General features: G+C 40.9%; 2 protein-coding genes and 3 long non-coding RNA genes across 5 annotated transcripts; all 5 read left to right on the forward strand.

Annotated features, from left to right (window-relative positions):
• Window positions 1–476: 476 nt before the first annotated feature.
• Window positions 477–3,580, forward strand: LOC132309730 (uncharacterized). The gene is made up of 2 exons (XM_059808014.1): window positions 477–3,301; window positions 3,478–3,580. Exons 1-2 carry the CDS (start codon window positions 477–479, stop codon window positions 3,578–3,580), a joined length of 2,928 nt encoding a protein of 975 aa, XP_059663997.1.
• A 987-nt stretch (window positions 3,581–4,567) lies between these two features.
• Window positions 4,568–5,862, forward strand: LOC132310363 (uncharacterized). Its single transcript, XR_009482595.1, has 2 exons — window positions 4,568–4,873; window positions 5,686–5,862. It is a non-coding gene; the product is annotated as an uncharacterized LOC132310363 (long non-coding RNA).
• Window positions 5,863–7,149: 1,287 nt separating this feature from the next.
• Window positions 7,150–17,255, forward strand: LOC132309731 (uncharacterized). The gene is made up of 4 exons (XM_059808015.1): window positions 7,150–7,260; window positions 7,678–7,766; window positions 8,493–9,070; window positions 14,590–17,255. The coding sequence occupies exons 1-4, from the start codon at window positions 7,150–7,152 to the stop codon at window positions 17,253–17,255; spliced, it is 3,444 nt and encodes a 1,147-aa protein (XP_059663998.1).
• A 383-nt stretch (window positions 17,256–17,638) lies between these two features.
• On the forward strand, window positions 17,639–19,124 carry LOC132310364 (uncharacterized). Its single transcript, XR_009482596.1, has 2 exons — window positions 17,639–18,094; window positions 18,931–19,124. It is a non-coding gene; the product is annotated as an uncharacterized LOC132310364 (long non-coding RNA).
• Window positions 19,125–24,596: 5,472 nt separating this feature from the next.
• On the forward strand, window positions 24,597–25,975 carry LOC132307701 (uncharacterized). The gene is made up of 2 exons (XR_009482296.1): window positions 24,597–24,951; window positions 25,782–25,975. It is a non-coding gene; the product is annotated as an uncharacterized LOC132307701 (long non-coding RNA).
• Window positions 25,976–27,948: the final 1,973 nt, after the last annotated feature.

A 27,948-nucleotide genomic window follows, 5' to 3' on the forward strand; every position in this document is an offset into this window, starting at 1 on the left:
CATCACTGTTCTTATCTTATTGCCTTTCCCTTTGGGTCTGGCGCAAAGTTTCCGAAGTCTTCCTTGCCGTTGACGCAGTTGTCCCAATAAATTTAAGATACGCAATAATGCGACGTCTCTCTCTTAAATAAAGTACAAGGAAATTTTGTTCAGTAGACTTTTCGTGCATTGCTGACTTTGGCTTAGTCCAAGTCTAGTGCCCTGGTGTGAGAACTTCTTGAAGCATATACATTCATACATATATACATGTATGTATGTGTACCAGGTCTTCTTTTGAACTGTTAAGCGTAGGATTCCAATTTTAAACTCCAAAAATAGTCAGTTGGTATAATTAATGATAAATATTTGAAGAGTTCCTCGGTTAATTAATGAAGAAAATACTTGTATTATTGTATATATACAGTGTACAAATACGAGACACAATATAATATATATAATCACTTCTATAAGTTAGAAGCATCACACAGCTTGTGGTAATGGAGTCTTCTTCTCTTCATACCTTGAAGAAAACTATGATCATGGCCATGAAGTACTCTTCTTGGACAATCGCCTCTTCACAAAGGAGGTATCAACTCACATGGTTTAGTTCTTTCTTGCTTCTCCTTCTTGTCACTCTCCTCTCAACCACAGTCTCTTCTTCTACAACTCCACCCTCTTACATCGATCACTGCAGTTCAACTGTTCCCGAATCGGCCGCAACTGTTCCAGACTACACGACCTTCCCACACCTCCGAATACCGTCAGGTATCTACACTGGCGGTGACAAAATTCTTGGCAACAACTCGTCTCAATTCTTTGATTACCAGAAATATCTCTCCTTTCGTACCACTAGACAAGTTTATAAAACAGAAGCCAACGGTGTTTACAAGATTCAGGCCTACTTGATCTTCCCATCCTCCTATTCCTATGTTCTGCATAATTCAACTTATGGCCAATCGCGCTTTCCTGAATTTCGAAGACGTACACTGAGATTTCAATTACATGGGTTCTGGTCTGAATCTTCTGGGAAGCTTTGCATGTTGGGCTCAGCTAATTGGCACTCAAGAGAAGGTAACTTTCTTAAACTTGACGCTGTTCTTAAACTTAATTATGCTAAGAATGCAACTATCTTTACTAGTTTGGTTGGTGGAACATTGGAGAGCTTGAGTTCTTCTCATGATTCGAATTACTTTGAACCAATTTCAATATTGGGGTTTCCTTCCATGATTTACTACAAATACACGTTGGTTTCAGAGGAATTCAATAGTGGGTGTCCTGGCGGAATTGATATTCCACCGAATCGCTCTCTTGAATTGCAACCGAGAAGTATTTGTTCCATGCTCTCGAGGCAAATCAGTCCTTTTATGTTGGAATATTCCAGCGAGTGCAATTCTTCTCAGAATTGTACTCTTTTTGGCAAGGGTATTGGGTATTCGTTCATGTCCTTGTCTGAAATTCAGTGTTTTGTGAGTGTACAAAAGGCACAACTACGCTATCTAGTAGAGTTTTCAAACAGTAGCTATATTGAGCGTTACCAACCTTTCAATCCCAACACGAGATTGATTGCTGAAGGATCATGGGATGGAAAGAAGAACAGGCTATGCATCGTTGCTTGCCGGATCTTGAATCCCTCTGATTCTTTGGAAAATGCTCAAGTTGGGGATTGTTCAACTAGGCTGAGCTTGAGATTCCCTGCAGTCTGGTCAATCAAACAAAGATTGCATATTGTTGGGCAAATTTGGAGTAACAGAACTGAAAATGATTCTGGGTACTTCCATAGGATCAGGTTTGGAGGTTATTCCCATGACAGGTTTGGTGTTCCTGGTTTGAAGTATGAGTACACTGAAATGGACAGAGTCAAAAAGTTATGCCCAGTAAAGAAGCCTTCTGAAAACAAAGGGATGAGATACCCAAGTGGAAATTCTTATGATATGAGGTTCGACATGTCGGTGAAAGATTCTAAAGGAAGAAGTGCTTGGGGTTCTGCTGCCCCCATCTCTGTGGGTGATCAGTTTTATGAGCCTGGGTATGTTGGGATCATTGATGCAAACTCTATGGTTGAAGAAAGCTCAACTGTTGAGACAGAAGCTAACCATAGTAGTCCATTAAATATCAGCTACAACATAAGGTTTTATCCATTAGCTGGTGGCATATCTAATCTGAGTACTGATGGTCTAGAGGAAATTTCTGCTGAGGGGATCTATGATGAAGAAACAGGACACCTCTGTATGGTAGGCTGCAAAAAGCTGGGTTCATACTTTCAGGAATCAACTATGGACTGTGAAATTCTTTTGAAATTTCAGTTCTCTCCACTAAATGCAACAGGAGGTGTTATTAAGGGAAGCATTGAAAGCACAAGGAAACATTCAGATCCTCTTTTCTTTGAGCATTTGAACCTCTCTTCATCAGCTTTCTATACTGTAGAAGCTAAACGATCCATCTGGAGGATGGATTTGGAGATCACAATGGCTTTAATCTCCAACACACTCGCATGTGTCTTTGCGGGGTTGCAACTCTTTTATGTCAAAAAGCACCCTAATGCACTTCCTTTTATTTCACTGGTCATGCTTGTGATCCTCACTTTGGGGTACATGATTCCTCTTCTACTCAACTTTGAAGCCCTTTTCCTGGAAAATCACAATCGGCAAAATGTGTTGCTTGGCAGTGGTGGATGGCTTGAAGTGAATGAGGTAACCGTGAGGGTTATTACAATGGTGGCTTTCTTGCTGCAATTCCGTCTTCTCCAACTGGCACGGTCTGCACGGTCTGGTGATGGGAACCAAAAGGGCATGTGGGTTGCTGAAATGAAGGCACTTTTTGTGACTATTGCATTCTACATTTCAGGGGCACTTATAGCATTGCTCCTGAATTGGACGAAGAACAAAAATGGCAAGCTAGCATTGTCTAATCATTCTGTTCCTTACCAACAACATGGCCTCTGGGGGAATTTGAGATCTTATGCTGGTTTGGTCATTGATGGTTTTCTATTCCCTCAAATCCTTCTCAACGTATTCCAGACGTCAAGAGAAAATGCTCTCTCTCGTTCATTTTACGTTGGCACTACCTTTGTTCGATTGCAACCACATGCATATGATCTTTACAGGGCTCACAACTTTGTTCCCCAGCATTTCAATGGGTCGTACATTTACGCGAATCCTACTTCAGATTTCTACTCCGCTGCTTGGGATGTGATCATCCCTTGCGGGGGTATAATCTTTGCGGTGATCATCTTCTTGCAGCAGCGATTTGGGGGTTGTTGTATCCTTCCTCGGAGACTCAGGGAATTGGAATTGTATGAGAAGGTGCCTATAGTCACTGATGGGTAATCCGTAGTTGCCAAGAGGATCTAGCATTTCAATTTGCTGTTGAGTGTTTACATGTTGGCCTCTTTATGTATTGTTAGCACTTTAGTTTGCGTTTTACAAATGTAGGCCCTCTTAATAATACGTGCAAATGTTGTCTGTTTCTTTTTTTTTTTTTTACTTGAATATTTGCTAGTTGCAAGTCATGTTTTGGCTTCTTAGAAATGGAGGGCCGTGAAGGTGCAGCTGTTCAGGTTTATCCGACTGTTGACAGTTGTTCGGGTTTATCCGACTGCTGACGGGTGGGCGGCCGTACAGGCTATGATTCGGTAAAGAAGGGTGGAGACTGAAGAGTCAAAAGGTTCGTGTCTGATTGGGTTGAATGGGTTTAAGCGCCTGCGGTCGTGGAGATGGTTATTAGAGGAAGTTGCAAAAATTCACTATCGCTTGTAAATTATTTGTCACCAACCCTTGCAAATTATATTTAGGGAAGTTTGATTAACAATAACACACCCATCTAATTCTAAGCTCCAAATTAATAATTATATTTATGATAATGTAAATAAAAAATAAAAATACTCCTTTTTTACTATTCCCAGTCATCTTATTTATTAGTTGTCTCCATCTCCCATACACGAGAGGAGCTCAGGGACAATTCACTCTAACTCTTATCAATTTGAAATAAAGTTGCTGTTGAGAGTTCTCAAGTCAAGCGAGTCTAGCCTGTGCCGTCTAACAGGAGGCAAGGGAAATATAAAAGACATCTTCCTATACTTTGTTTACTAACAACACGCTTACCTTTTGCTATGTCCACCCTTTCAGAGTCCTCTTGACATTGTTGGTTACGATTCAAAGTATCAAAAGTGCAGGGAAAAATTGTTCAGATCATGCCATGCGCATTGCTGTGTGACCTTTTAACATTTACATTCGTGGCAATGGAGTAGTCATCTTCAAGAATCACTTCATGTATGAATTCAAATGCTTTAATTCTTTGGTTAATTTCACTGACACTTCTCAAATTTGGTCAAAAGTCACCTTCAAACATTTTTAATTTTTGTTCTGTTTTTCACTCACACCCTAACGGTTAGTTTTACCATTATAACATGATGTAAAATGACTTAAATGCCCTTTAATTTTGTCAAAACAATATTTATACCTAAAAATTATATTAAAAGACTAAAATATCGTTAAAAGTTTCGTGTATTGTAATATTTGTGTCTTATATATGTATGTGGTGCATTTTGTTTATATGTGGAGTATTTTGAAACAAAAAGAAAAGAGAAAACAAATTAAAATTTTGGTGGGACCCACCACCACACCCAAAAAGGGTTTGAGACCACAATTGGTCTCCATTTTTCTTCTCTCCCGCTGGCCCTTCCTTCTGTCTCTATTTCTTGATTTTTCTTTTTCTTTTTGAACTCAAACTTCATTCTTAGATTACTCCTTCACCTTTTGTCCGATTGAGGTACCGTTTGAGGCAAAACGAAGCTCGTGTCAAGCTCTACACATCCATACAAGCAATTTTAGATTTTGTGCCCCTTTGGATTTCGAATCTTGAGACCCATTTTCTAGGGTTTTGGTGCAATCTTGAGGTAGGGGCCCTTAATTCATGAAATCTTGTACCTTAGTGAGTTAATTGCTTCTAATTGTTGTTTAATTTGATTAGTTGTTTAAAATCTAGAGAATTGTTGATATGTATGCATATATGTTAGTTGTGTGACTATATTTGTTGATTGTTCTATGTGAAGCATGTTTAGGACTTGATTATATATGTTCATTGTGCTAGAACTTGTTATGTATAAGCATGTTATGACTTTCTTGATTATTCTTGCGAATTATGCCATGTTGCTTAAATTGGATAAAGTATGGAATGATGAACTTGTGTATATCATTGAGGTATTCATGCATTAACATTGGGCAGGAAAAGGGAAAGAATTGATTTACTTCAAAAAGGGGAAATTTCGGGAAAGTGTTTTTGATGAAATGATTTTATGCGAAACTCGGTCGCTGCGGGGTTACCAACGGGCCGGAGGTTAATATAGCCTAGAGGGGACTAGGGAGTCGCCCTAGCTAGGCCCCATAATGACGCCGCGGGGTTACCAAGGGTCAGGGACATTAGCCAATCCTCCTCTCGTGTCGCGGCGGGGTTACCAAAGGGCGGGCTGTATTAACGTTTGAAAGTGATGGTTTTGAGAATGAAAATGGGAAGTGTCGTTGCATTTCATTGCATTGCATTGTTTATAATTGGAATTGAATTGTATGTTGTATTTGATCCCCTACGTTGTATAATCCCTATCTCCCATTGGCCTATGCTTTGCTTGAATTCACAAGGACACAAGATTTGTGTCTTAAGTGTCACCTACTGAGCATATAGCTCACCCTACTAATTATATATTTTTTTCAGGTCTTGGAAAAGAACCGGTGGACGACAACCCACCTCAAGCTTGACCGATACTAGAAGCTCACTTTTGTGTCTTTTGTATATCTCCCATTATTTTTGCAAAGCACTAAAAGTGTGAAGGTGTATATGTATATTTTGCAAAAACTTTGTCATGTAATGTAATTAAGGTATTTGATGATATTTTGGATGTAAATTTGATAACATATAAACCTTATTGATGAATGGGGAGAGTAATACTAGTTTGAAGTATTATTGAGGTTATTTGATTGTGTATCGTCATCTACTATTGCCGTGAATTCGGAATTTGAGCCATGACAGGTTAAAAATGCAATTAAACAGGTTGTGATAGGCCTATTTTTAGGGGAGGTCATGCCTATTTTTTTTTTGTTTAAAAAGTATTAGTTTTGAGTCGTTACAAATTTGGTATCAGAGCAAAGGTTCGAAAACCTTTAGGACGACGGGTAGAGGCCTACATAGAGTCGCATGGAATGTTGTTTGTGTTGCTTACTTGACTACTTGCTACGTGGTATCTTATTTAAATGAGCATGCTTAACTGCCTATGTGCTTACTTGCTTACTTGTTTATGTTAAAATGTTTCTTGCATAGTCTTACATGCTAAGTGTTGTACGGTATTAATTCTTGTTGAGTCGTCCACAGTGGACCTTAGTGTAATGTTTCAGAATCGTTTTCTCGTTTTATAGCACGATGTCACGGCGTGAGGAACCTAGAAAAGTTGGCCCTAGGCCAACAAGGGGCGATGTTGGTGAGAGCTCTAGCTCCAATCCGGCGGAGCCAGTTGATGAGAACATGCTTCTTAGGGACTTGATTCCCCCAAGAGCTGTTCCCCCAAGAAGAGAGAATGTTGAAACACCCGTACCCGTAGAAGTGGGTGAAGGTTCTGTGGCACTGGAGTTTAATCGTTTGTTGCAGAATGTCGTGAGGGCAACGATTGCTGCTCAGTCGCAGTCGGCACCACAACCTACAGTTCAAGTTGAGGAGACTCCAGCTCAGAAGCGTCTCAAGATCATTAAAGGGTTTTCTCAGCTGATGCCGGTTATGTTTGAGGGCGGTGCAGATCCAATAGTAGCCGACAACTACATGGATCAAGTTGAAACTCAGTTGACCTCAATGGATGTGACAGAGGATCACTTGAAGATCATCCTAACAACTTACTAGTTTGCTATGGATGCCAAGGTTTGGTGGAAGTCGATCACTAACCAGTACAAGATTGAAGAGATGAGTTGGGACAGGTTCAAGGAGCTGTTTTATGAGAAGTATTTTCCACTTTCCAAAAGATGGGAGTTACAAGACCAGTTTCATAATCTTATTCAAGGGAACATGTCAGTGGCGGAGTATGAGAACAAGTTCACCTCATTCTCCCGTTTTGCTCCAGAAGTGGTGAGAGATGAAGCTAACAAGACTCGGAAGTTTGTCTCGGGTCTTAATGATCGAATGAGGCCGTTAATCATGGCACAGTTTATTAAGGTTTACTCTGAAGCAGTGGAAAGGGCTTTGATACTGGAGGATGACAATAGAGAGAAGGATGCAAGAAGAAAGCAATTGAAGCAAAAGAGGGGTGTAGGGCCATCCTCAGAGGGATCTTCTTGGAAAAGGAATAGGGGCAGTCCATCTCAGTTTCAGGGGCAACAGTTTACAAGATCTGCTCATACCACTCCTATGCCAGCTGGACCTGACAGGAGTGCAGTTGTTTGTTATCAGTGTTAGCAGCCCGGACATTACAAGTCCAGTTGTCCGATGAGATCGTCTTCAGTTTCATCAGCTCCGAAGGCTTGTTATGGGTGTGGCCAGCAAGGTCACTTGATTCGTGATTGTCCGAGTCAGAGAGCAGGCACCATTAGTGGCAGAGGGTCATAGCACAGGCCGTCACAATCGGCTACAGTTCAGTCAGGTTTCAGACCACCACCACCACAGCCTACTATGTCTTCACAGGGTTCACGATCAGTTAGGAGGGATACTCCTACTATGTCAGTGCAGCAATCAGGTGTTCAGGTTGGCAGTCCTCAGGCACAGGTACCACAGGGACTTGTTTTTGCACTGGCACAGACCGATGCATCTTCTGGACCGTCAGTTCTTCGAGGTATATTTCCAGTGTTTGGTTATTGGGCCCGTGTTTTGTTTGACTCTGGTGCATCTCATTCTTTCATTTCATCATCATTTGCACTTGCATCGGGGTTAGAGGTTAGTTTCATGGATCGGGCATTATGTGTTGATACGCCAGTTGGGGTTTCAGCGTCATTGAGCCGAGTTGTGCGGGATTGCTCCATTGTGATAGCCGGGGGGACTTTTGTGTTTGACCTTATCCTCCTGGAGATGACTAGCTTTGATGTCATTCTCGGGATGGATTGGTTGGCTTCATTTCATGCCATGATCGACTGTTACAGAGGAAGGGTTACAGTTTGCACTCCCGAGGGAGACTGTTTCTTTTTCATGGGAGATCGGAGTGATTCCCACATTTCATCGTTTTATGGAGTTCGTGGACGAAGTCATAGTGATTATTTCTTAGCTAGTCTTCTAGCCGAAGAAGATGATGTCGTGGGAGAAGTTTATCCGGCGATTGTTTGTGACTTCTTGGATGTTTTTCCAGAAGATTTGACAGAGTTGCCTCCACACCGAGAAGTGGAGTTCACTATTGATTTGATGCATGGTACTGCGCCGATTTCTATGGCACCGTATCGTATGGCACCAGTTGAATTGGAAGAATTAAAGAGGCAGCTTGATGATTTGAGAATAAAAGGTTTCATCCGACCGAGTGTGTCACCGTGGGGCGCACCGGTCTTGTTTGTTAAGAAGAAAGATGGTTCGTTGAGGTTGTGCATTGATTATCGGAAGTTGAATCATGCCACCATCAAGAACAAGTATCCTTTGCCAAGGATAGATGATTTATTTGATCAGTTGAGGGGAGCCAGTTGTTTCTCGAAGATTGACTTGAGGTCTGGCTATTATCAGTTGCGGGTTAGGGATGAGGATATCCCGAAGACAGCATTCCGTACACGGTATGGACACTATGAGTTCCTTGTTATGCCTTTTGGTTTGACTAATGCGCCAGCGGCGTTCATGGACTTGATGAATCGCGTCTTTCACGATTACTTGGACCAGTTTGTGGTAGTTTTCGTGGATGACATTCTTGTGTACTCACGGACTCGGGAAGATCACGAGGTCCATTTGAGTATTGTTTTACAGATTTTGCGGGAGCACCGATTGTATGCCAAATACGAGAAATGTGAGTTTTGGCTACAGGAGGTGAAGTTTTTGGGGTATGCTGTTTCAGAAGGTGGAGTATCAGTTGATCCATCAAAGGTTGAAGCAGTTTTGACTTGGGAGCGACCCAAGAATGTGTTTGAGATCCACAGTTTCCTTGGTTTAGCGGGTTACTATTGGAGATTTGTGAAGGATTTCTCCCGTTTGGCAGCTCCTATGACCCGTTTGACCCGGAAAGGGATCAAGTTTGTCTGAAATGAGGCCTATGATTCATCTTTTCAGGAGTTGAAGACGAGATTGACTACAGCTCCAGTGTTGGTGATACCTAAGCGTGGCTTGGGTTATGTGATCTATTGTGATGCTTCACGTGACGGGTTGGGATGTGTGTTGATGCAGGATGGTAGAGTAGTGGCTTATGGGTCTCGACAGTTGAAGACTCACGAGTACAACTACCCTACTCATGACCTGGAGTTAGCGGCAGTTGTATTTGCCTTGAAGTGTTGGAGACATTACTTGTATGGTGAGAGATTTGAGGTATTTTCAGATCACAAAAGTCTCAAGTACTTTTTCTCCCAAAAGGACTTGAACAACAGACAGAGGTGATGGGTCGAATTCTTGGAGGACTACAATTTTGACTTGCAGTATCATCCGGGCAAGGCGAATGTGGTAGCGGATGCCTTAAGCCAGAAATCTTGTGGAACTTTGGCCAGTTTAGCTATTTGGAAGTGGAAGATGCTTGAAGACCTGGCAGAGATGGGATTACAGTGTTGTGATGATGATGCTTGCAGTGAGTCGGTATTCTTATTTAGTCTTGTGGCTTAGCCTACTCTTATTGTATGAGTGATTAAGTCACAGAGATAGGACCTGGACTTAGATGCTATCCACGCTTTGATCTCTAATGGTGAGACAGTGAAAGATTGGGCCTTGCATGCAGATGGGGGTCTACGGTTCAGGGGTTTGTTGGTGATTCCCACATGTTGTCGTGAGGACGTCCTACGGGAGTTTCACACTTCCCGCTTTGCAGTTCATCCAGGTGGTACTAAAATGTATCACAATTTGAGACGTCAGTATTGGTGGAGCGGGATGAAGAATGATGTTACACAGTTTGTAGCTAGATGCCTTACCTGTCAACAGGTGAAGGCCGAGCATCAGAGGCCAGCAGGTTTGTTGCAACCATTACCTGTAGCGCAATGGAAATGGGAGCATATTGCTATGGATTTTGTGACAGGTTTTCCAAGGTCATGGAGGGGCAATGAGGCCGTATGGGTCATCATTGACAGATTGACCAAAACGGCTCACTTTTTGCCTATTAAGGCAACAGATGATGCAAAAAAGCTTGGTGTTCTTTATGTAAAGGAGATTGTAAGGTTGCATGGAGTTCCATTAACTATTGTCTCAGATAGGGATGCTAAGTTCACTTCGAAGTTCTGGGAAGGACTTCAAGCAGCGTTTGGTTCAGCGTTGCATCTTAGTACGACATTCCATCCACAGACAGACGGTTAGTCAGAGCGTACTATCCAGATTTTGGAGGATATGCTTCGGGCATGTGTACTTGATTTGGGAGGTAGTTGGGAGGATCACCTTCCACTTATTGAGTTTGCCTACAACAACAGTTATCAGACGAGCATCCAGATGGCTCCATTTGAGGCGTTGTATGGTAGACCTTGTAGGTCTCCTGTTTGTTGGACTGAGGTAGGCGAGACAGTCGCCTTAGGACCTGACATTGTACTCGAGACTACTGAGAAGATTAAGTTGATAAGACAGTGGTTACTTACAGCTCAGAGCCGACAGAAGAGCTATGCGGATAAGCGGAGACGACCGTTATCCTTTGAGGTGGGAGACCACGTTTTTCTACGGGTTTCTTCACGGAAGGGGTTGATGAGATTTGGGAAGAGTGGCAAGTTATCGCCACGATTTATTGGACCATTCGAGATTTTGGATCGGGTAGGAGAGGTTGCCTACAGACTTGCTTTACCACCACAGATGGATAGAGTTCACAATGTCTTTCATGTATCGATGTTATGAAAGTACGAGTCGAATCCATCTCACATTTTGAGTTGGGTTGATGTGGATATTGATGAGGATGTTTCCTACGAGGAAGGACCAGTTCAGATTCTTGACACACAGCAGAAGGTGTTGAGGAACAAGACAATACCAATGGTGAAAGTCCTTTGGAGACACCACGGAGTCGAGGAGGCTACTTGGGAGCTTGAACAGGAGGTTCGGTCCAAGTATCCAGCGTTGTTTTCTTCTTCAGGTATGTCTTGATTTCGGGGACGAAATCTTTTAAAGTTGGGGAGAATGTAATGTTTGTGTCTTATATATGTATGTGGTGCATTTTGTTTATATGTGGAATATTTTGAAACAAAAAGAAAAGAGAACAAATTAAAATTTTGGTGGGACCCACCACCACACCCAAAAAGGGTTTGAGACCACAATTGGTCTCCATTTTTCTTCTTTCCCGCTGGCCCTTCCTTCTGTCTCTATTTCTTGATTTTTCTTTTTCTTTTTGAACTCAAACTTCATTATTAGATTACTCCTTCACCTTTTGTCGGATTGAGGTGCCGTTTGAGGCAAAACGAAGCTCGTGTCAAGCTCTACACATCCATACAAGTAATTTTAGATTTTGTGCCCCTTTGGATTTCGAATCTTGAGACCCATTTTCTAGGGTTTTGGTGAAATCTTGAGATAGAGGCCCTTAATTCATGAAATCTTGTACCTTAGTGAGTTAATTGCTTCTAATTGTTGTTTAATTTGATTAGTTGTTTAAAATCTAGAGAATTGTTGATATGTATGCATATATGTTAGTTGTGTGACTATATTTGTTGATTGTTCTATGTGAAGCATGTTTAGGACTTGATTATATATGTTCATTGTGCTAGAACTTGTTATGTATAAGCATGTTATGACTTTCTTGATTATTCTTGCGAATTATGCCATGTTGCTTAAATTGGATAAAGTATGGAATGATGAACTTGTGTATATCATTGAGGTATTCATGCATTAACATTGGGCAGGAAAAGGGAAAGAATTGATTTACTTCAAAAAGGGGAAATTTCGGGAAAGTGTTTTTGATGAAATGATTTTATGCGAAACTCGGTCGCTGCGGGGTTACCAACGGGCCGGAGGTTAATATAGCCTAGAGGGGACTAGGGAGTTGCCCTAGTGTGGTTGAGCTAGCTGGGCCCCATAATGACGCCGCGGGGTTACCAAGGGTTAGGGACACTAGCCAATCCTCATCTCGTGTCGCGGCGGGGTTACCAAAGGGCGGGCTGTATTAACGTTTGAAAGTGATGGTTTTGAGAATGAAAATGGGGAGTGTCATTGACATGCATTGCATTTCATTGCATTGTATTGCATTGTTTATAATTGGAATTGAATTGTATGTTGTATTTGATCCCCTACGTTGTATGATCCCTATCTCCCATTGGCCTATGCTTTGCTTGAATTCACAAGGACACAAGATTTGTGTCTTAAGTATCACCTACTGAGCATATAGCTCACCCTATTATTTATACATTTTTTTCAGGTCTTGAAAAAGAACCGGTGGACGACAACCCACCTCAAGCTTGAGCGATACTAGAAGCTCACTTTTGTGTCTTTTGTATATCTCCCATTATTTTTGCAAAGCACTAAAAGTGTGAAGGTGTATATGTATATTTTGTAAAAACTTTGTCATGTAATATAATTAAGGTATTTGATGATATTTTGAATGTGAATTTGATAACATGTAAGCCTTATTGATGAATGGGGAGAGCAATACTAGTTTGAAGTATTATTGAGGTCATTTGATTGTGTATCGGCATCTACTATTGCCGTGAATTCGGAATTTGAGCCATGACATGTTAAAAATGCAATTAAACAGGTTGTGATAGGCCTATTTTTAGGAGAGGTCATGCCGAATTTTTTTTTTTGTTTAAAAAGTATTAGTTTTGAGTCGTTACATGTATATATATATACACACACACGGGCGGCGGCAGAGAAGATAATTGAGGTTATGATAAATCTGATTCAGGTGTCAAAAGTTTTATGAACCGAAAGCAGTCCTTTTAGCAGTTTACTCGACTCCTAAAAGACTACTCATTATCTCAATTTTCTTTTGAGCATTACATTTACACCTAACACCCTGAGTTCACACATGAAATATGTAAATGAAAATGAAGCTAAAAGGAAAAAATATTAAAGAAAGATTTGAAGAGGCTGTTGACATACCAAGATGCACCATAGTTGATCACTGCCTGGAAAAAAACATTTCCAGAAGCAAGTATGAGCACCCAAAAGAAGAATTAGGGGAAAAAAAGAAAAAAAAAAACCAATTTAAATTTTAATAAAAGAAGGTGCCCAAATTTTGGTAATCCAAAGTTGGATTGAAAAGGAGAAATGAAATTTATAAGTGGGTTTGCTTACAAGGGTTTTGGAAGTTCTGATGTGGTGAAAGATGTCCTTGAGGTTTTCATCACTTGAGGCACTCGTAAGGTTGCCATGGCGATTGCTTGGCAGATTCAGTCACAAGGCCTCTGTCGCAGCGTCCATGGTGGATGAGGATGGTGGTGGTAGGTGGGTGTAGGGTATAATGGTTATTTAAGTAATTTGATATTTTAGAATAAATGAGATTAAAAATTTAATGGTGAAAGTTGTCTTTTTCTATGCATTTAACAGAGTTTTTAACTTAAATGAATCTAAACGATGATTATTTTTAAAATATATTTGGAAGTGAAAATGGCTAAAATTGAAAAGCGTGAGTGAAATTAACACTTAATTCTTTCTTTCTTCTCTTTCTCTTCGCTGTACTTTCCACATTCTCGGTCTCTTCTTCTAGACTCCGCCCTCTTACACTGATCACTGCGGTTCAATATCCCCGAGTCAACCCCAACTGTTCCCGACTACACCAACGTGCATGCCACATCTCCATATACCCTCAGGCGGTCAATAGGTATTTATTAATTATTATTTTTTTATTGTTTAGAAATTTGGATAGATCACAGTGTTCAGTGCAATTTGACCTAAAATGTAGTGCACATGCATAACAACTCCACCACCACTGTTCTGTTCTGTTCTTGTTGCCAATGGGTCTGCCGCGAAGTTTCCAAAGTCTTCTCCACAATGCAACTTCGCTCTCTTAATTGGAGTGCGCAAAAAAATAAAAATAAAAAAATAATTTGTTCAGATGACTTTGTTTTGGCTTAGTCCAAGTCTGGTTCATGCTGTGAGACCTTGAAGCATCTACATTCATACCTATATACATGTATGTATGTGTATACCAGGTCATTCTTTTGGACTGTTAAGCATTGGATCTCAATTTTGAACTCCAAAAATATTCACTTTGTATAATTAATGATAAATATTTGAAGTGTTCCGTTAATTAATGAAGAAAATACTTGTATACATGTGCATATACAGCGTACCCACAATACTATACACACACACACACACATATATATCTATCTATCTTTAACCCGATTGAACACTATAAAATATATTATCACTGCTATAAGGTAGAACTTAGAAGCATCACACACCATATGCAATGTGGTAATCGAGTCTTCTTCTCTTCATACCTTGAAGAAAACTATGATCATGGCAATGGACTCTTCTTCGACAATCAGCTCTTCAGAAAGGAGTTATCAACTCACATGGTTTAGTTCTATATTGCTTCTCTTTCTTTCACTGTCCTCTCCACAACCTCAGTCTCTTCTTCTACAACTCCACCCTCTTACACCAATCACTGCGGCTCAATTGTTCCCGAGTCAACCCCAACTGTTCTCGACCACACGACCTTCCAATATCTCCGAATTCCGTCAGGTCGCTACACTGTTGGTGACGATATTCTTGGCAACAGATCGTGTCATGTATTTGACTACGACAAGTATTTCTCCTTTCTTCCTACCCAAAATGTTCATAAAACCGAAGCCACTGGTGTTTACAAGATTGAGGCCTACTTGATCTTCAGATCTTCCTATTCCTATGTTCTGCAGAATTCAACTTATGACCAATCTAACATGCATGAATTTCGTCCTAACTTATATGAATTTCGTCCTCCTCCGAGACGCCCACTGTCACTGAGATTCCTATTAAATGGGTTCTGGTCTGAATCTTCCGGGAAGCTTTGCATGTTGGGCTCGGCTTCTTGGTACTCAAGAGAAGGTAACTCTTTTAAACTTGATGCTGTTCTTAAGCTTAATTATGCCAAGAATGCAACTATCTTTACTAGTTTGGTTAGTGGAACATTGGAGAGCTTGAGCTCTTCTCATGATTCGAATTACTTTGAACCAATTTCAATATTGGCTTTTCCTTACATGAGTTCCTACAACTACACATTGGTTTCAGAGGAATTTGATACTGGGTGTCCTGGTGGAATTGATATTCCATCGAATCACTCTCTTGGATTGCAACCAAGAAGTATTTGTTCAATGCTCTTGAGGCCAGTTAAAACTTACAAGTTGGAGTATGCCAGCGAGTGCATTTCTTCAAAGAATTGTACTCCTTTTGGTAATGGTATTGCATATCCGTTCATATCCTTGTATGCAATTCAGTGTTCTGAGGATGTACAAAAGGCAAAGCTACGCTATCTAGTAATTTTTTCAAACAGTAGCTATGTTGGGTATGACCAACCTTTCAATCCCAGCACAAGATTGGTTGCAGAAGGAGCATTGGATGGAAAGAAGAAACAGATGTGCATAATTGCTTGCCGGATCTTGAACCCCTCTGATTCTTTGGAAAATACTCATGTTGGGGATTGTTCAACTAGGCTGAGTTTGAGATACCCTGCAGTCTGGTCAATCAAGCAGAGATTAGGTTTTGTTGGGCAAATTTGGAGTAACAGAACTAAAAATGATTCTGGGTGCATCCATAGGATCAGGTTCAGAGATTCTTCCTATGCAATGTCGGGTGCTGCTGGTTTGAAGTACGAGTACACTGAAATGGACAGAGTCAAAAAGTTATGCCCAGTAAAGAAGCCTTCTAAAAACAAAGGCCTGAGATATCCAAGTGGAAATTCTTATGATATGAGGTTCGACATGTCGGTGAAAGATTCTAAAGGAAGAAGTTTTCGGGGTTCTGCTGCCCCCATCTCTGTGGGTGATCAGTTTTATGAGTGGGGGCATGTTGAGACAGAAGCTTACCATAGTATTCCATTAAATATCAGCTATAACAAAAGGTTTAGTCCGTTAGCTGGTGACATATCCAATCTGAGTATTGATGGTCTACAGGAGATTTCTGCTGAGGGGATCTACGATGAAGAAACAGGACACCTCTGTATGGTGGGCTGCAAAAAGTTGTGTTCATACATTCAGGAATCAACCATGGACTGTGAAATTCTTTTGAAATTTCAGTTCTCTCCACTAAGTGCAATGGGAGATTTTATTAAGGGAAGAATTGAAAGCACAAGGAAAGATTCAGATCCTCTTTTCTTTGAGCATTTGAACCTCTCTTCAACATCTTTCTATCACGTAGAAGCTAAACGATCTATCTGGAGGATGGATTTGGAGATCACAATGGCTTTAATCTATAACACACTAGCATGTATCTTTGCGGCATTGCAACTCTTTTATGTCAAAAAGCACCGTAATGTGCTTCCTTTCATTTCATTGGTCATGCTTGTGATCCTTACTTTGGGGCACATGATTCCTCTTTTGCTGAACATTGGAGCCCTTTTCCTGGAAAATAACAATCAGCAAACTGTATTGCTTGGAAGTGGTGGATGGCTTGAATTGAAGGAGGTGATCGTTGGGGCAATTACAATGGTGGCTTTCTTGCTGCAATTCCGACTTCTCCAACTGGCATGGTCTGCGCGGTCAGGTGATGGGAACCAAAAGGGCCTGTGGGTTGCTGAAATGAAGGCAATTTTTGTGACAATAGCATTCTACATTTCAGGGGCACTTGTAGCATTGTTTATGAATTGGATGAAAAACAAAAATGGAAAGACAGCATTGTCTTCTCATTCTGTTTCTTTCCAACAACATACCCTCTGGGGGAATTTGAGATCTTATGCTGGTTTGGTCATTGATGGTTTTCTATTCCCTCAAATCCTTCTCAATGTATTCCAGATGTCAAGAGAAAATGCTCTCTCTCGTTCATTTTACATTGGCACTACCTATATTCGATTGCAACCACATACGTATGATCTTTTCAGGGCTCGCAACTTTGTTCCCCAGCATTTCAATGGGTCATACATTTACGCGAATCCTACTTCAGATTTCTACTCCACTGCCTGGGATGTGATCATCCCTTGTGGGGGTATAATCTTTGCGTTGATTATCTTCTTGCAGCAGCAATTTGGGGGTCATTGTATCCTTCCTCGGAGATTCAGAGAATTTTTATTGTGTGAGAAGGTGCCTGTAGTCACTAATGGGTAATCCATAGTTGCTAAGAAGATCTGGCATTTCAATTTGCTCGTGTTTACAACAGTTGGCTTCTTTATGTATTGTTAACACTTTAGTTTGCGTTTTACTAATGTAGGCTTTCTTTATAATATGTGCAAATGCTGTCTTTTTAGCTGCAAATGTGTAGCTGACAAGCAAGCAAAGTTGTCTGCTTGGCTTGCGCCCCCCCCCCCCTCCTCCTTTCTCATATGTTAGATTATATGCAGACTTCAATCATAACTTGCGAGTTGCACGTCATGTTTTGGCTTCTAAGAAATGGAGGGCTGTGATGGTACAGCTGTTCGGGTTGATATTGTGATAATTCTAATTTTCAGCATTTTAGAATTTTCTAAAAATTCGTTAATGCAAGGGCATTTTCGTCTTTTCACTTTACCATCCGGGTTTGTGGTTGGGTCCAGTTACATTTCCTACATTTTAATTTATGTGGTGATGTAGCATTTGTACGGTGCAATTGTGTATTTGTGGTGTAATTAGAGACAAAAAAAAAAAATAAAGAGAAAAGAAAAATAATTTCAAGTGGGGCCCACCACTAACTTATTTGGCCAAGAAATCTTCTTTTCTTTCTCATTTTCTTTCTCTTTCCCGTATGCTCTCTCTCCCTCTCGGTTCCTTCTCTTTTTCTTTCATTTTGTAGACAAAAAACTTTGAGGTTTGATCACTCAATCATCTTTCATCGGATTTAGGAACCGTTTGAGGCGAAACGAAGCTTGTAGCGAGCTCTACGCATCCATACTATCAATTTTCAGATTTGAGTCTTCCTTGGAGCTCGAATTTGGAGGACCTATTCTAGGGATTTCGGCTTGGATTGTGAGGTAGGGACATTTTAAGCCATGGAATCTTGCTCTATAATGAATCATGCTCCTCTATGTGTGTTATAGCATGTTTAATTGTTGTTGATTTTGATTAAAATGATTTAATTGACAACATGCTAGTTATGTAAATGTGTATAACATGGTTGAATGAAAAGTATGTCTATGTGATGGTTGTTTACATTTTTTTTTTTTTTTTTTTTTGAGGTTACTAACATGCTATAATGATGCCATGAGAACATGCTTATTTATTATTGTGCTAAGTTTCCATTTGTCATTATATTGAGATCATGACATAAGCCTACATCTCATTGGGTTGCATGAAAAAGGGAAGTGGTTGTCTTGAAATGAAAATGGGGATTTGGGAATGAATGTTTTGAAAAAAAGAAAAAATTGGTTTTGACAAACCCGGTCGCTGCGGGGTTACCAACGGGCCGGAGGTTAATGTAGCCTAGGGAGGACTAGGGAGAGTACCCTAGCGTGGTTGAGCTATTCGGGCCCCTCGACGGCGCCACGGGGTCACCAAGGGCCTAGGGACGGTAGCCAATCCTCCTCTCGTCGCGGCGGGGTTACCAAAGGGGGTTACATTAACTTTGAACGTGATGGTTTTGAGAATGAAAACGGGGAGTGACTTTAACATGCATTGTATCTCACTCCATTTGCATTTGTGTGTGATTGAATTTGACTTGTACTTGTAATTATTTTTCCCCTTCAATGCATGTCCCCAATCTCCCATTGGCCTATGCTTTATTTGGATTCACTAGGACACAAGAATTGTGTCTTTAGTGTCACCTGCTGAGCTATATGCTCACCCCTATATCTATATATATTTTTTTCAGGTCTTGGAAAGGAACTGGTGGATGACAACCCACCTCAAGCTTGAACGGCGTTAGAAGTCCACTTTTGTATCTTTGTATATTCCCCATTATTTTGTAAAACACTAGAAGTGCAAAGATATATAATTATTTTGTGGAACTTTGTCATGTAATATAACTAAAGTATTGATGATGTTTTGGATGGGGATTTGATAGTATGCAACTTGTTGATGAATGGATGGATAATCCTAATTTGAAGCATTGTCTAGATTAGTTAGTTGTATCATTATCTTTTGTTGCCGTGAATTCAGAATTTGAGCCATGATAGGTTAAAAATGCAATTAAACAGGTTGTGATAGGCCTATTTTTAGGGGAGGTCATGCCGAATTTTTTTTTTTTGTTTAAAAAGTATTAGTTTTGAGTCGTTACAAATTTGGTATCAGAGCAAAGGTTCGAAAACCTTTAGGACGACGGGTAGAGGCCTACTTAGGGTCACATGGAATGTTGTTTGTGTTGCTTACTTGACTACTTGCTACGTGATATTTTACTTAAATGAGCATGCTTAACTGCCTATGTGCTTACTGCTTACTTGTTTATGTTAAAATGTTTCTTGCATAGTCTTGCATGCTAAGTGTTGTACGATATCAATTCTTGTTGAGTCGTCCACAGTCTTAGTGTCATGTTTCTGAATCGTTTTCTCGTTTTATAGCTCGATGTCACGGCGTGAGGAACCTAGAGAAGTTGGCCCTAGGCCAACAAGGGGGGATGTTGGTGAGAGCTCCAGCTCCAATCCGGAGGAGCTAAATGATGAGAACATGCTTCTTAGGGACTTGATTCCCCCAAGAGCTGTTCCCCCAAGAAGAGAGAATGTTGAAACACCCGTACCCGTAGAAGTGGGTGAAGGTTCTGTGGCACTGGAGTTTAATCGTTTGTTGCAAAATATCGTGAGGGCAACGATTGATGCTCAGTCGCAGTCGGCACCACAACCTACAGTTCAAGTTGAGAAGACGCCAGCTCAGAAGCGTCTCAAGATCATAAAAGGGTTTTCTCAGTTGATGCCAGTAGTGTTTGAGGGCAGTGCGGATCCAATGGTAGCAGATGACTACTTGGATCAAGTTGAAACCCAACTAACCTCAATGGATGTGACAGAGGATCACTTGAAGATCATCCTAGTAACTTACAAGTTTGCTATGGATGCCAAGGTTTGGTGGAAGTCGATCACCAACCAGTACAAGATTGAAAAGATGAGTTGGGATAGGTTCAAGGAGCTGTTTTATGAGAAGTATTTTCCGCTTTCCAAAAGATGGGAGTTACAAGACCAGTTTCATAATCTTATTTAAGGGAACATGTCAGTGGCGGAGTATGAGAACAAGTTCACCTCACTCTCCTGTTTTGCTCCAGAAGTGGTGAGAGATGAAGCTAATAAGACTCGGAAGTTTGTTTCCGGTCTTAATGATCGGATGAAGCCGTTGATCATGGCACAGTTCATTAAGGTTTATTCTGAAGCAGTGGAAAGGGCTTTGATGTTGGAGGTTGATAATAAAGAGAAAGATGCAAGAAGAGAACAATGGAAGCAAAAGAGGGGTGCAGGGCTATCTTCAGAGGGATCTTCTTGGAAGAAGAACAAGGGTGGTTCATCTCATTTTCAGGGACAACAGTCTACAAGATCTGCTCCTACCACTCCTATGCCAGCTGGATCTGACAGGAGTGCAGTTGTTTGTTATCAGTGTCAGCAACTTGGGCATTGCAAGTCCAGTTGTCCGATGAGATCGTCTTCAGTTTCGTCAGCTCCGAAGGCTTGTTATGGGTGTGGCCAGTAGGGTCACTTGATTCGTGATTGTCCAGGCCAGGGAACAGGCACAGGTAGTGGCAGGGGGTCACGACAGAGGCCGTCTCAGTCGGCTACAGTTCAGTCAGGTTTCAGACCGCCACCACCATAGCCTGCCATGTCTTCACAGGGTTCACGGTCAGTTAGGAGGGATACTCTTACTATGTCAGTGCAGCAGTCAGGTGTTCAGGTTGGCAGTCCTCAGGCACAGGTACCACAAGGACATGTTTTTGCACTGGCACAGACCGATGCATCTTCTGGACCGTCAGTTCTTTGAGGTATATTTCCAGTGTTTGGTTGTTGGGCCCGTGTTTTGTTTGACTCTGGTGCATCTCATTCCTTCATTTCATTATCATTTGCACTTGCATCGGGGTTGGAAGTTAGTTTCTTGGAACGGGCGTTGAGTGTTGATACGCCAGTTGGGGTTTCAGTGTCTTTGAGCCGAATTGTGCGGGAGTGTCCCATTGTGATAGTCGGGCAGACTTTCGTGTTTGACCTTATCCTCCTGGAGATGACTAGCTTTGATGTCATTCTCGGGATGGATTGGTTAGCTTCATTTCATGCCACGATCAACTGTTACAGAGGAAGGGTTACAGTTTGCACTTCTGAGGGAGACTGTTTCTTTTTCGTGGGAGATCGGAGTGATTCCCACATTTCATCGTTTTATGGAATTCGTGGATGAAGTCATGGTGATTACTTCTTGGCTAGCCTTATAGCCGAAGAAGATGATGTTGGGAAGGAGGATTATCCTGCGGTTGTTTGTGATTTTCTGGACGTGTTTCCGGAGGATTTGACAGAGTTGCCTCCACACCGAGGAGTAGAGTTCTCTATTGATTTGATGCCAGGTACCGCGCCGATTTCTATGGCACTATATCGAATGGCCCCAGTTGAATTGGAAGAATTGAAGAGGCAACTTGATGATTTGAGGATGAAAGGTTTCGTCCGACCGAGTGTGTCACCGTGGGGCGCACCGGTCTTATTTGCTAAGAAGAAAGATGGATCTTTGAGGTTGTGCATTGATTACTGGAAGTTGAATCATGCCACCATCAAGAACAAGTATCCTTTGCCAAGGATAGATGATTTATTTGATTAGTTGAGGGGAGCCAGTTGTTTCTCCAAGATTGACTTAAGGTCTGGCTATTATCAGTTGTGGGTTAGGGATGAGGATATCCCGAAGACAGCATTCCGTACACGGTATGGACACTATGAGTTCCTTGTTATGCCTTTTGGCTTGACTAATGCGTCAGCGGCATTCATGGACTTGATGAACCGCGTCTTTCACGATTACTTGGACCAGTTTGTGGTAGTTTTCGTGGATGACATTCTTGTGTACTCACGGACTCGGGAAGATCACGAGGTCCATTTGAGTATTGTTTTACAGATTAGGCGGGAGCACCAGTTGTATGCCAAATACGAGAAATGTGAGTTTTGGCTACAGGAGGTGAAGTTTTTGGGGCATGTTGTTTCAGAAGGTGGAGTATCAGTTGATCCATCAAAGGTTGAAGCAGTTTTGACTTGGGAGCGACCCAAGAATGTGTTTGAGATCCGCAGTTTTCTTGGTTTAGCGGGTTACTATCGGAGATTTGTGAAGGATTTCTCCCGTTTGGCAGCTCCTATGACCCGTTTGACCTGGAAAGGGGTCAAGTTTGTCTGGAATGAGGCCTGTGATTCATCTTTTCAGGAGTTGAAGACGAGATTGACTACAGTGCCAGTGTTGGTGATACCTGAGCGTGGCTTGGGTTATGTGATCTATTGTGATGCTTCACGTGACTAGTTGGGATGTGTGTTGATGCAGGATGGTAGAGTAGTGGCTTATGGGTCTCGACAGTTGAAGACTCACGAGTACAACTACCTTACTCATGACCTGGAGTTAGCGGCAGTTGTATTTGCCTTGAAGTGTTGGAGACATTACTTGTATGGTGAGAGATTCGAGGTATTTTCAGATCACAAAAGTCTCAAGTACCTTTTTTCCCAAAAGGACTTGAACAACAGACAGAGAGGATGGGTTGAGTACTTGGAAGATTACAACTTTGATTTGCAGTATCATCCGGGCAAGGCAAATGTTGTAGCTGATGCCTTAAGCCGAAAATCTCATGGAACTTTGGCCAGTTTAGCTATTCGGAAGTGGAAGATGCTTGAAGATCTGGCAGAGATGGGATTACAGTGTTTTGATGATGATGGTTACAGTGAGTCGACATTCTTATTTAGTCTTGTGGCTCAGCCTACTCTTGTTGTACGAGTGATTGAGGCACAGAGACAGGACCTGGACTTAGATGCGATCCACGCTTTGATCTCTAGTGGTGAGACAGTGAGAGATTGGGCCTTGCATGCAAATGGGGGTCTACGGTTCAGGGGTTTGTTGGTGGTTCCCACAGTATGTCGTGAGGATGTCTTACGGGAGTTTCACACTTCCTGTTTTGCAGTTCATCCAGGTGGTACTAAAATGTATCACAATTTGAGACGTCAGTATTGGTGGAGCGGGATGAAGAATGATGTTGCACAGTTTATGGCTAGATGCCTTACCTGTCAGCAGGTGAAGGCCGAGCATCAGAGGCCAGCAGGTTTGTTGCAACCATTACTTGTAGCGCAATGGAAATGGGAGCATATCGCTATGGATTTTGTGACAGGTTTTCCAAGGTCACGAAGGGGCATAGAGTCCGTATGGGTCATCATTGACAGATTGACCAAGACGGCTCACTTTTTGCCTATTAAGGCAACAGACGATGCAGAGAAGCTTGGTGTATTTTATGTGAAAGAGATTGTAAGGTTACATGGAGTCCCTGTAACCATTGTGTCAGATAGGGATGCTAAGTTCACTTCGAAGTTCTGGGAAGGACTTCAAGCAGCGTTTGGTTTAGCGTTGCATCTTAGTACGGCATTCCATCCACAGACAGACGGTCGGTCAGAGCGTGTTATCTAGATTTTGGAGGATCTGCTTCGGGCATGTGTACTTGATTTGGGAGGTAGTTGGGAGGATCACCTTCCACTTATTGAATTTGCCTACAACAACAGTTATCAGGCGAGCATCCAGATGGCTCCATTTGAGGCGTTGTATGGTAGACCTTGTAGGTCTCCTGTTTGTTGGACTGAGGTAGGCGAGACAGCCACCTTAGGACCCGACATTGTACTCGAGACTACTGAGAAGATTAAGTTGATAAGACAGAGGTTACTTACAGCTCAGAGCCGACAGAAGAGCTATGCGGAAAAACGGAGATGACCGTTATCCTTTGAGGTGGGAGACCACGTTTTTCTACGGGTTTCTCCACGGAAGGGGTTGATGAGATTTAGGAAGAGTGGCAAGTTATCGCCACGATTTATTGGACCATTCGAGATTTTGGATCGGGTAGGAGAGGTTGCCTACAGACTTGGTTTACCACCACAGATGGACAGAGTTCACAATGTCTTTCATGTATCGATGTTACGAAAGTACGAGCCAGATCCGTCTCACATTTTGAGTTGGGTTGATGTGGATATTGATGAGGATGTTTCCTACGAGGAAGGACCAGTTCAGATCCTTGACACTCAGCAGAAGGTATTGACGAACAAGACGATACCAATGGTGAAAGTCCTTTGGAGACACCACGGAGTCGAGGAGGCTACTTGGGAGCTCGAACAGGAGGTTCGATCCAAGTACCCAGCGTTGTTTCCTTCCTCAGGTATGTCTTGATTTCGGGGACGAAATCCTTATAAGTTGGGGAGATTGTGATAATTCTAATTTTCAGCATTTTAGAATTTTCTGAAAATTCGTTAATGCAAGGGCATTTTTGTCTTTTCACTTTACCATCCGGGTTTGTGGTTGGGTCCAGTTACATTTCCTACATTTTAATTTATGTGGTGATATAGCATTTGTGCGGTGCAATTGTGTATTTGTGGTGTAATTAGAGACAAAAAAAAATAAAGAGAAAAGAAAAATAATTTCAAGTGGGGCCCACCACTAACTTATTTGGCCAAGAAATCTTCTTTTCTTTCTCATTTTCTTTCTCTTTCCCGTATGCTCTCTCTCCCTCTCGGTTCCTTCTCTTTTTCTTTCATTTTGTAGACAAAAAACTTTGAGGTTTGATTACTCAATCATCTTTCATCGGATTTAGGAACCGTTTGAGGCGAAACGAAGCTTGTAGCGAGCTCTACGCATCCATACTATCAATTTCCAGATTTGAGTCTTCCTTGGAGCTCGAATTTGGAGGACCTATTCTAGGGATTTCGGCTTGGATTGTGAGGTAGGGACATTTTAAGCCATGGAATCTTGCTCTATAATGAATCATGCTCCTCTATGTGTGTTATAGCATGTTTAATTGTTGTTGATTTTGATTAAAATGATTTAATTGACAACATACTAGTTATGTAAATGTGTATAACATGGTTGAATGAAAAGTATGTCTATGTGATGGTTGTTTACATTTTTTTTTTTTTTTTTGAGGTTACTGACATGCTATAATGATGCATGAGAACATGCTTATTTATTATTGTGCTAAGTTCCCATTTGTCATTATATTGAGATCATGACATGAGCCTACATTTCATTGGGTTGCATGAAAAAGGGAAGTGGTTGTCTTGAAATGAAAATGGGGATTTGGGAATGAATGTTTTGAAAAAAAAAAAATTTGGTTTTGATAAACCCGGTCGCTGCGGGGTTACCAACGGGCCGGAGGTTAATGTAGCCTAGGGAAGACTAGGGAGAGTACCCTAGCGTGGTTGAGCTATTTGGGTCCCTCGACAGCGCCATGGGGCCACCAAGGGCCTAGGGACTGTAGCCAATCCTCCTCTCGTCGCGGCGGGGTTACCAAAAGGGGTTACATTAACTTTGAACGTGATGGTTTTGAGAATGAAAACGGGGAGTGACTTTAACATGCATTGCATCTCACTCCATTTGCATTTGTGTGTGATTGAATTTGACTTGTACTTGTAATTATTTTTCCCCTTCAATGCATGTCCCCAATCTCCCATTGGCCTATGCTTTATTTGGATTCACTAGGACACAAGAATTGTGTCTTAAGTGTCACCTGCTGAGCTATATGCTCACCCCTATATCTATATATTTTTTTTTCAGGTCTTGGAAAGGAACTGGTGGATGACAACCCACCTCAAGCTTGAACGGCGTTAGAAGTCCACTTTTGTATCTTTGTATATTCCCCATTATTTTGTAAAACACTAGAAGTGCAAAGATGTATAATTATTTTGTGGAACTTTGTCATGTAATATAACTAAAGTATTGATGATGTTTTGGATGGGGATTTGATAGTATGCAACTTGTTGATGAATGGATGGATAATCCTAGTTTGAAGCATTGTCTAGATTAGTTGGTTGTATCATTATCTTTTGTTGCCGTGAATTCGGAATTTGAGCCATGACAGGTTAAAAATGCAATTAAACAGGTTGTGATAGGCCTATTTTAAGGGGAGGTCATGCCGAATTTTTTTTTTTTTTGTTTAAAAAGTATTAGTTTTGAGTCGTTACAGATATGACTATTGATGGGTGGCCGGCTTGTGCATACGGGCTATGACTCGGTAAAGAAGGGTGGAGACTGGAGAGTCAAAAAGTTCGTGTCTTGTAACAACTTAAATCCGGTGGATCCGGATCGCTACCGGTTGGTGCAACTCAACCGGATCCTTACCTGAACCCGATGACATACTAGGGGTGAAACAATCTTTTCATGATAAGGAAGAAAGGTAATTTTTCTCTTCAGAAGTTCAATGCGGTTTATTCAAGTCCTTTTTATCATGAAGTTGCATAGGGTTCTAGAGGCTAAAATAAGGATTTCCCACAATTGGGTAATCCCGGTGTAGGAGTTTTCATGACCATGCCTCACTAAAATGGGTATAACTATATGTGTGTTTGGAAATTGGAAATGAGATTGATAGCAATGGAAAGATGACTTCCAGACAGTCAGTTTGGACACAAATTTGACCCCATATGGATTTAAAATGAGCAAGTTATAACCGTTTGAAGTCTGATGTTGATCTTAATTAATTAGGATCGATCTTAATTGTCCCAAAATGCCTAAAATCACCTTGTTTTGGCACAAAATGCTAATTTAACCCTTTGGACCCAATTGTGGTCATGTAATAGCTCAAAACCTGTCCGCAAACACTACAATGAATAAATGAAATGCCAATATATGTCTATATACATGAAAATACCAAAATAGATGCATTTACATTATAACGACCCAAAAAGATACCAAAATAATAATAATAAAAATATAAAATTTCGGCATAACCTTCGCAGAAAAGTCCCTCTACAACCTGTTGAAATACAAAAAAAAAAGATGCAATGGCCTCACTGGGCCTTAAAAATAACCTATCATGTCCCAACGCACAATACAGATATTATGTCACATTTCCAAGATGGTTACATACATATGAAATGTCCCCTTCCTCCATCTCATCCAAAAAAAGGAGTACACCTTAGTTATATCAAGTTAAAGTCCATAAAATGTAGCTAAAATTTAATAGTCCATACCTTACAACATTATACTAATTAAATTAAAGTTCACGAGATAGTTAATATTACATTTACAAAATATTAGTGTAATGCTTCCAAATTTTCCTATTTATTGGGACATAGATGAAGTTTCAATGGTTATAGATAGACAAAAGAGTAACTAACCATAAAGTATAATTCACACACATTTTGACAAGTGGCATTCTTAGGACCATGGAATTAAATTCATGAAAAATCAACCCAATTCTCCTCCTCTTCAATTCGGCCGAGACTTCCTATCTCTCTCATTATTTTTATTTTTTTCTTTCTATATTTATATATATCTATATTGCATGATGCTTCCAAGCCATTTTTGGAAGATTTAAGTTATGTTTTTGCTGATAATCAAAAGGAGAGAGTTGATCCACTTGGAGAGGGCTTCCATTTGATATCAATCTTGCATAGGTTTGGGGGCTGTTTTGAAGATCTTGCTTGGTTGAGATAGGAGTTATCCTAAACCCCAATTCCTTTACCTCTTGTGAATTAATCTCTTAAGTTTCGAACTAATATATGTCTAGGATTGAAATTTTTTACAAGCATGTATATGTGAATTAAATCTGAAATTTTGTAGTTTATATAACAATGATGTGTTATGTGTTATAAGTACTGAAATTGAGCTCTTCTAAATGTTGGTCATGTTATATGCATTAAACTGAAAATTTAGTAATTTCAATGGTTATGTTGTTGTTGCTTACAAGCTGAAATTCCATGTTTAATTTGCTTCAAATATTGGA

This window comes from Cornus florida, unplaced genomic scaffold, assembly GCF_030987335.1.
Source record: "Cornus florida cultivar Cherokee Brave unplaced genomic scaffold, ASM3098733v1 CherokeeBrave_3.0.0_Hap2_Chr05, whole genome shotgun sequence".
Classification (NCBI taxonomy): domain Eukaryota; kingdom Viridiplantae; phylum Streptophyta; class Magnoliopsida; order Cornales; family Cornaceae; genus Cornus; species Cornus florida.

Excerpts from the sequence above, each read along its gene's own strand:
- LOC132309730 (XM_059808014.1), top strand. The coding sequence starts at position 477 with ATGGAGTCTTCTTCTCTTCATACCTTGAAGAAAACTATGATCATGGCC. Across the intron at positions 3,302-3,477 it reads GTGCCTATAGTCACTGATGG|TTGCAAGTCATGTTTTGGCT; the intron begins GTAATCCGTAGT and ends AATATTTGCTAG.
- LOC132309731 (XM_059808015.1), top strand. The coding sequence starts at position 7,150 with ATGGCACAGTTTATTAAGGTTTACTCTGAAGCAGTGGAAAGGGCTTTG. Across the intron at positions 7,261-7,677 it reads AATTGAAGCAAAAGAGGGGT|CAATCAGGTGTTCAGGTTGG; the intron begins GTAGGGCCATCC and ends ATGTCAGTGCAG. Across the intron at positions 9,071-14,589 it reads CAGTTTCCTTGGTTTAGCGG|TCTCTTCTTCTACAACTCCA; the intron begins GTTACTATTGGA and ends CCACAACCTCAG.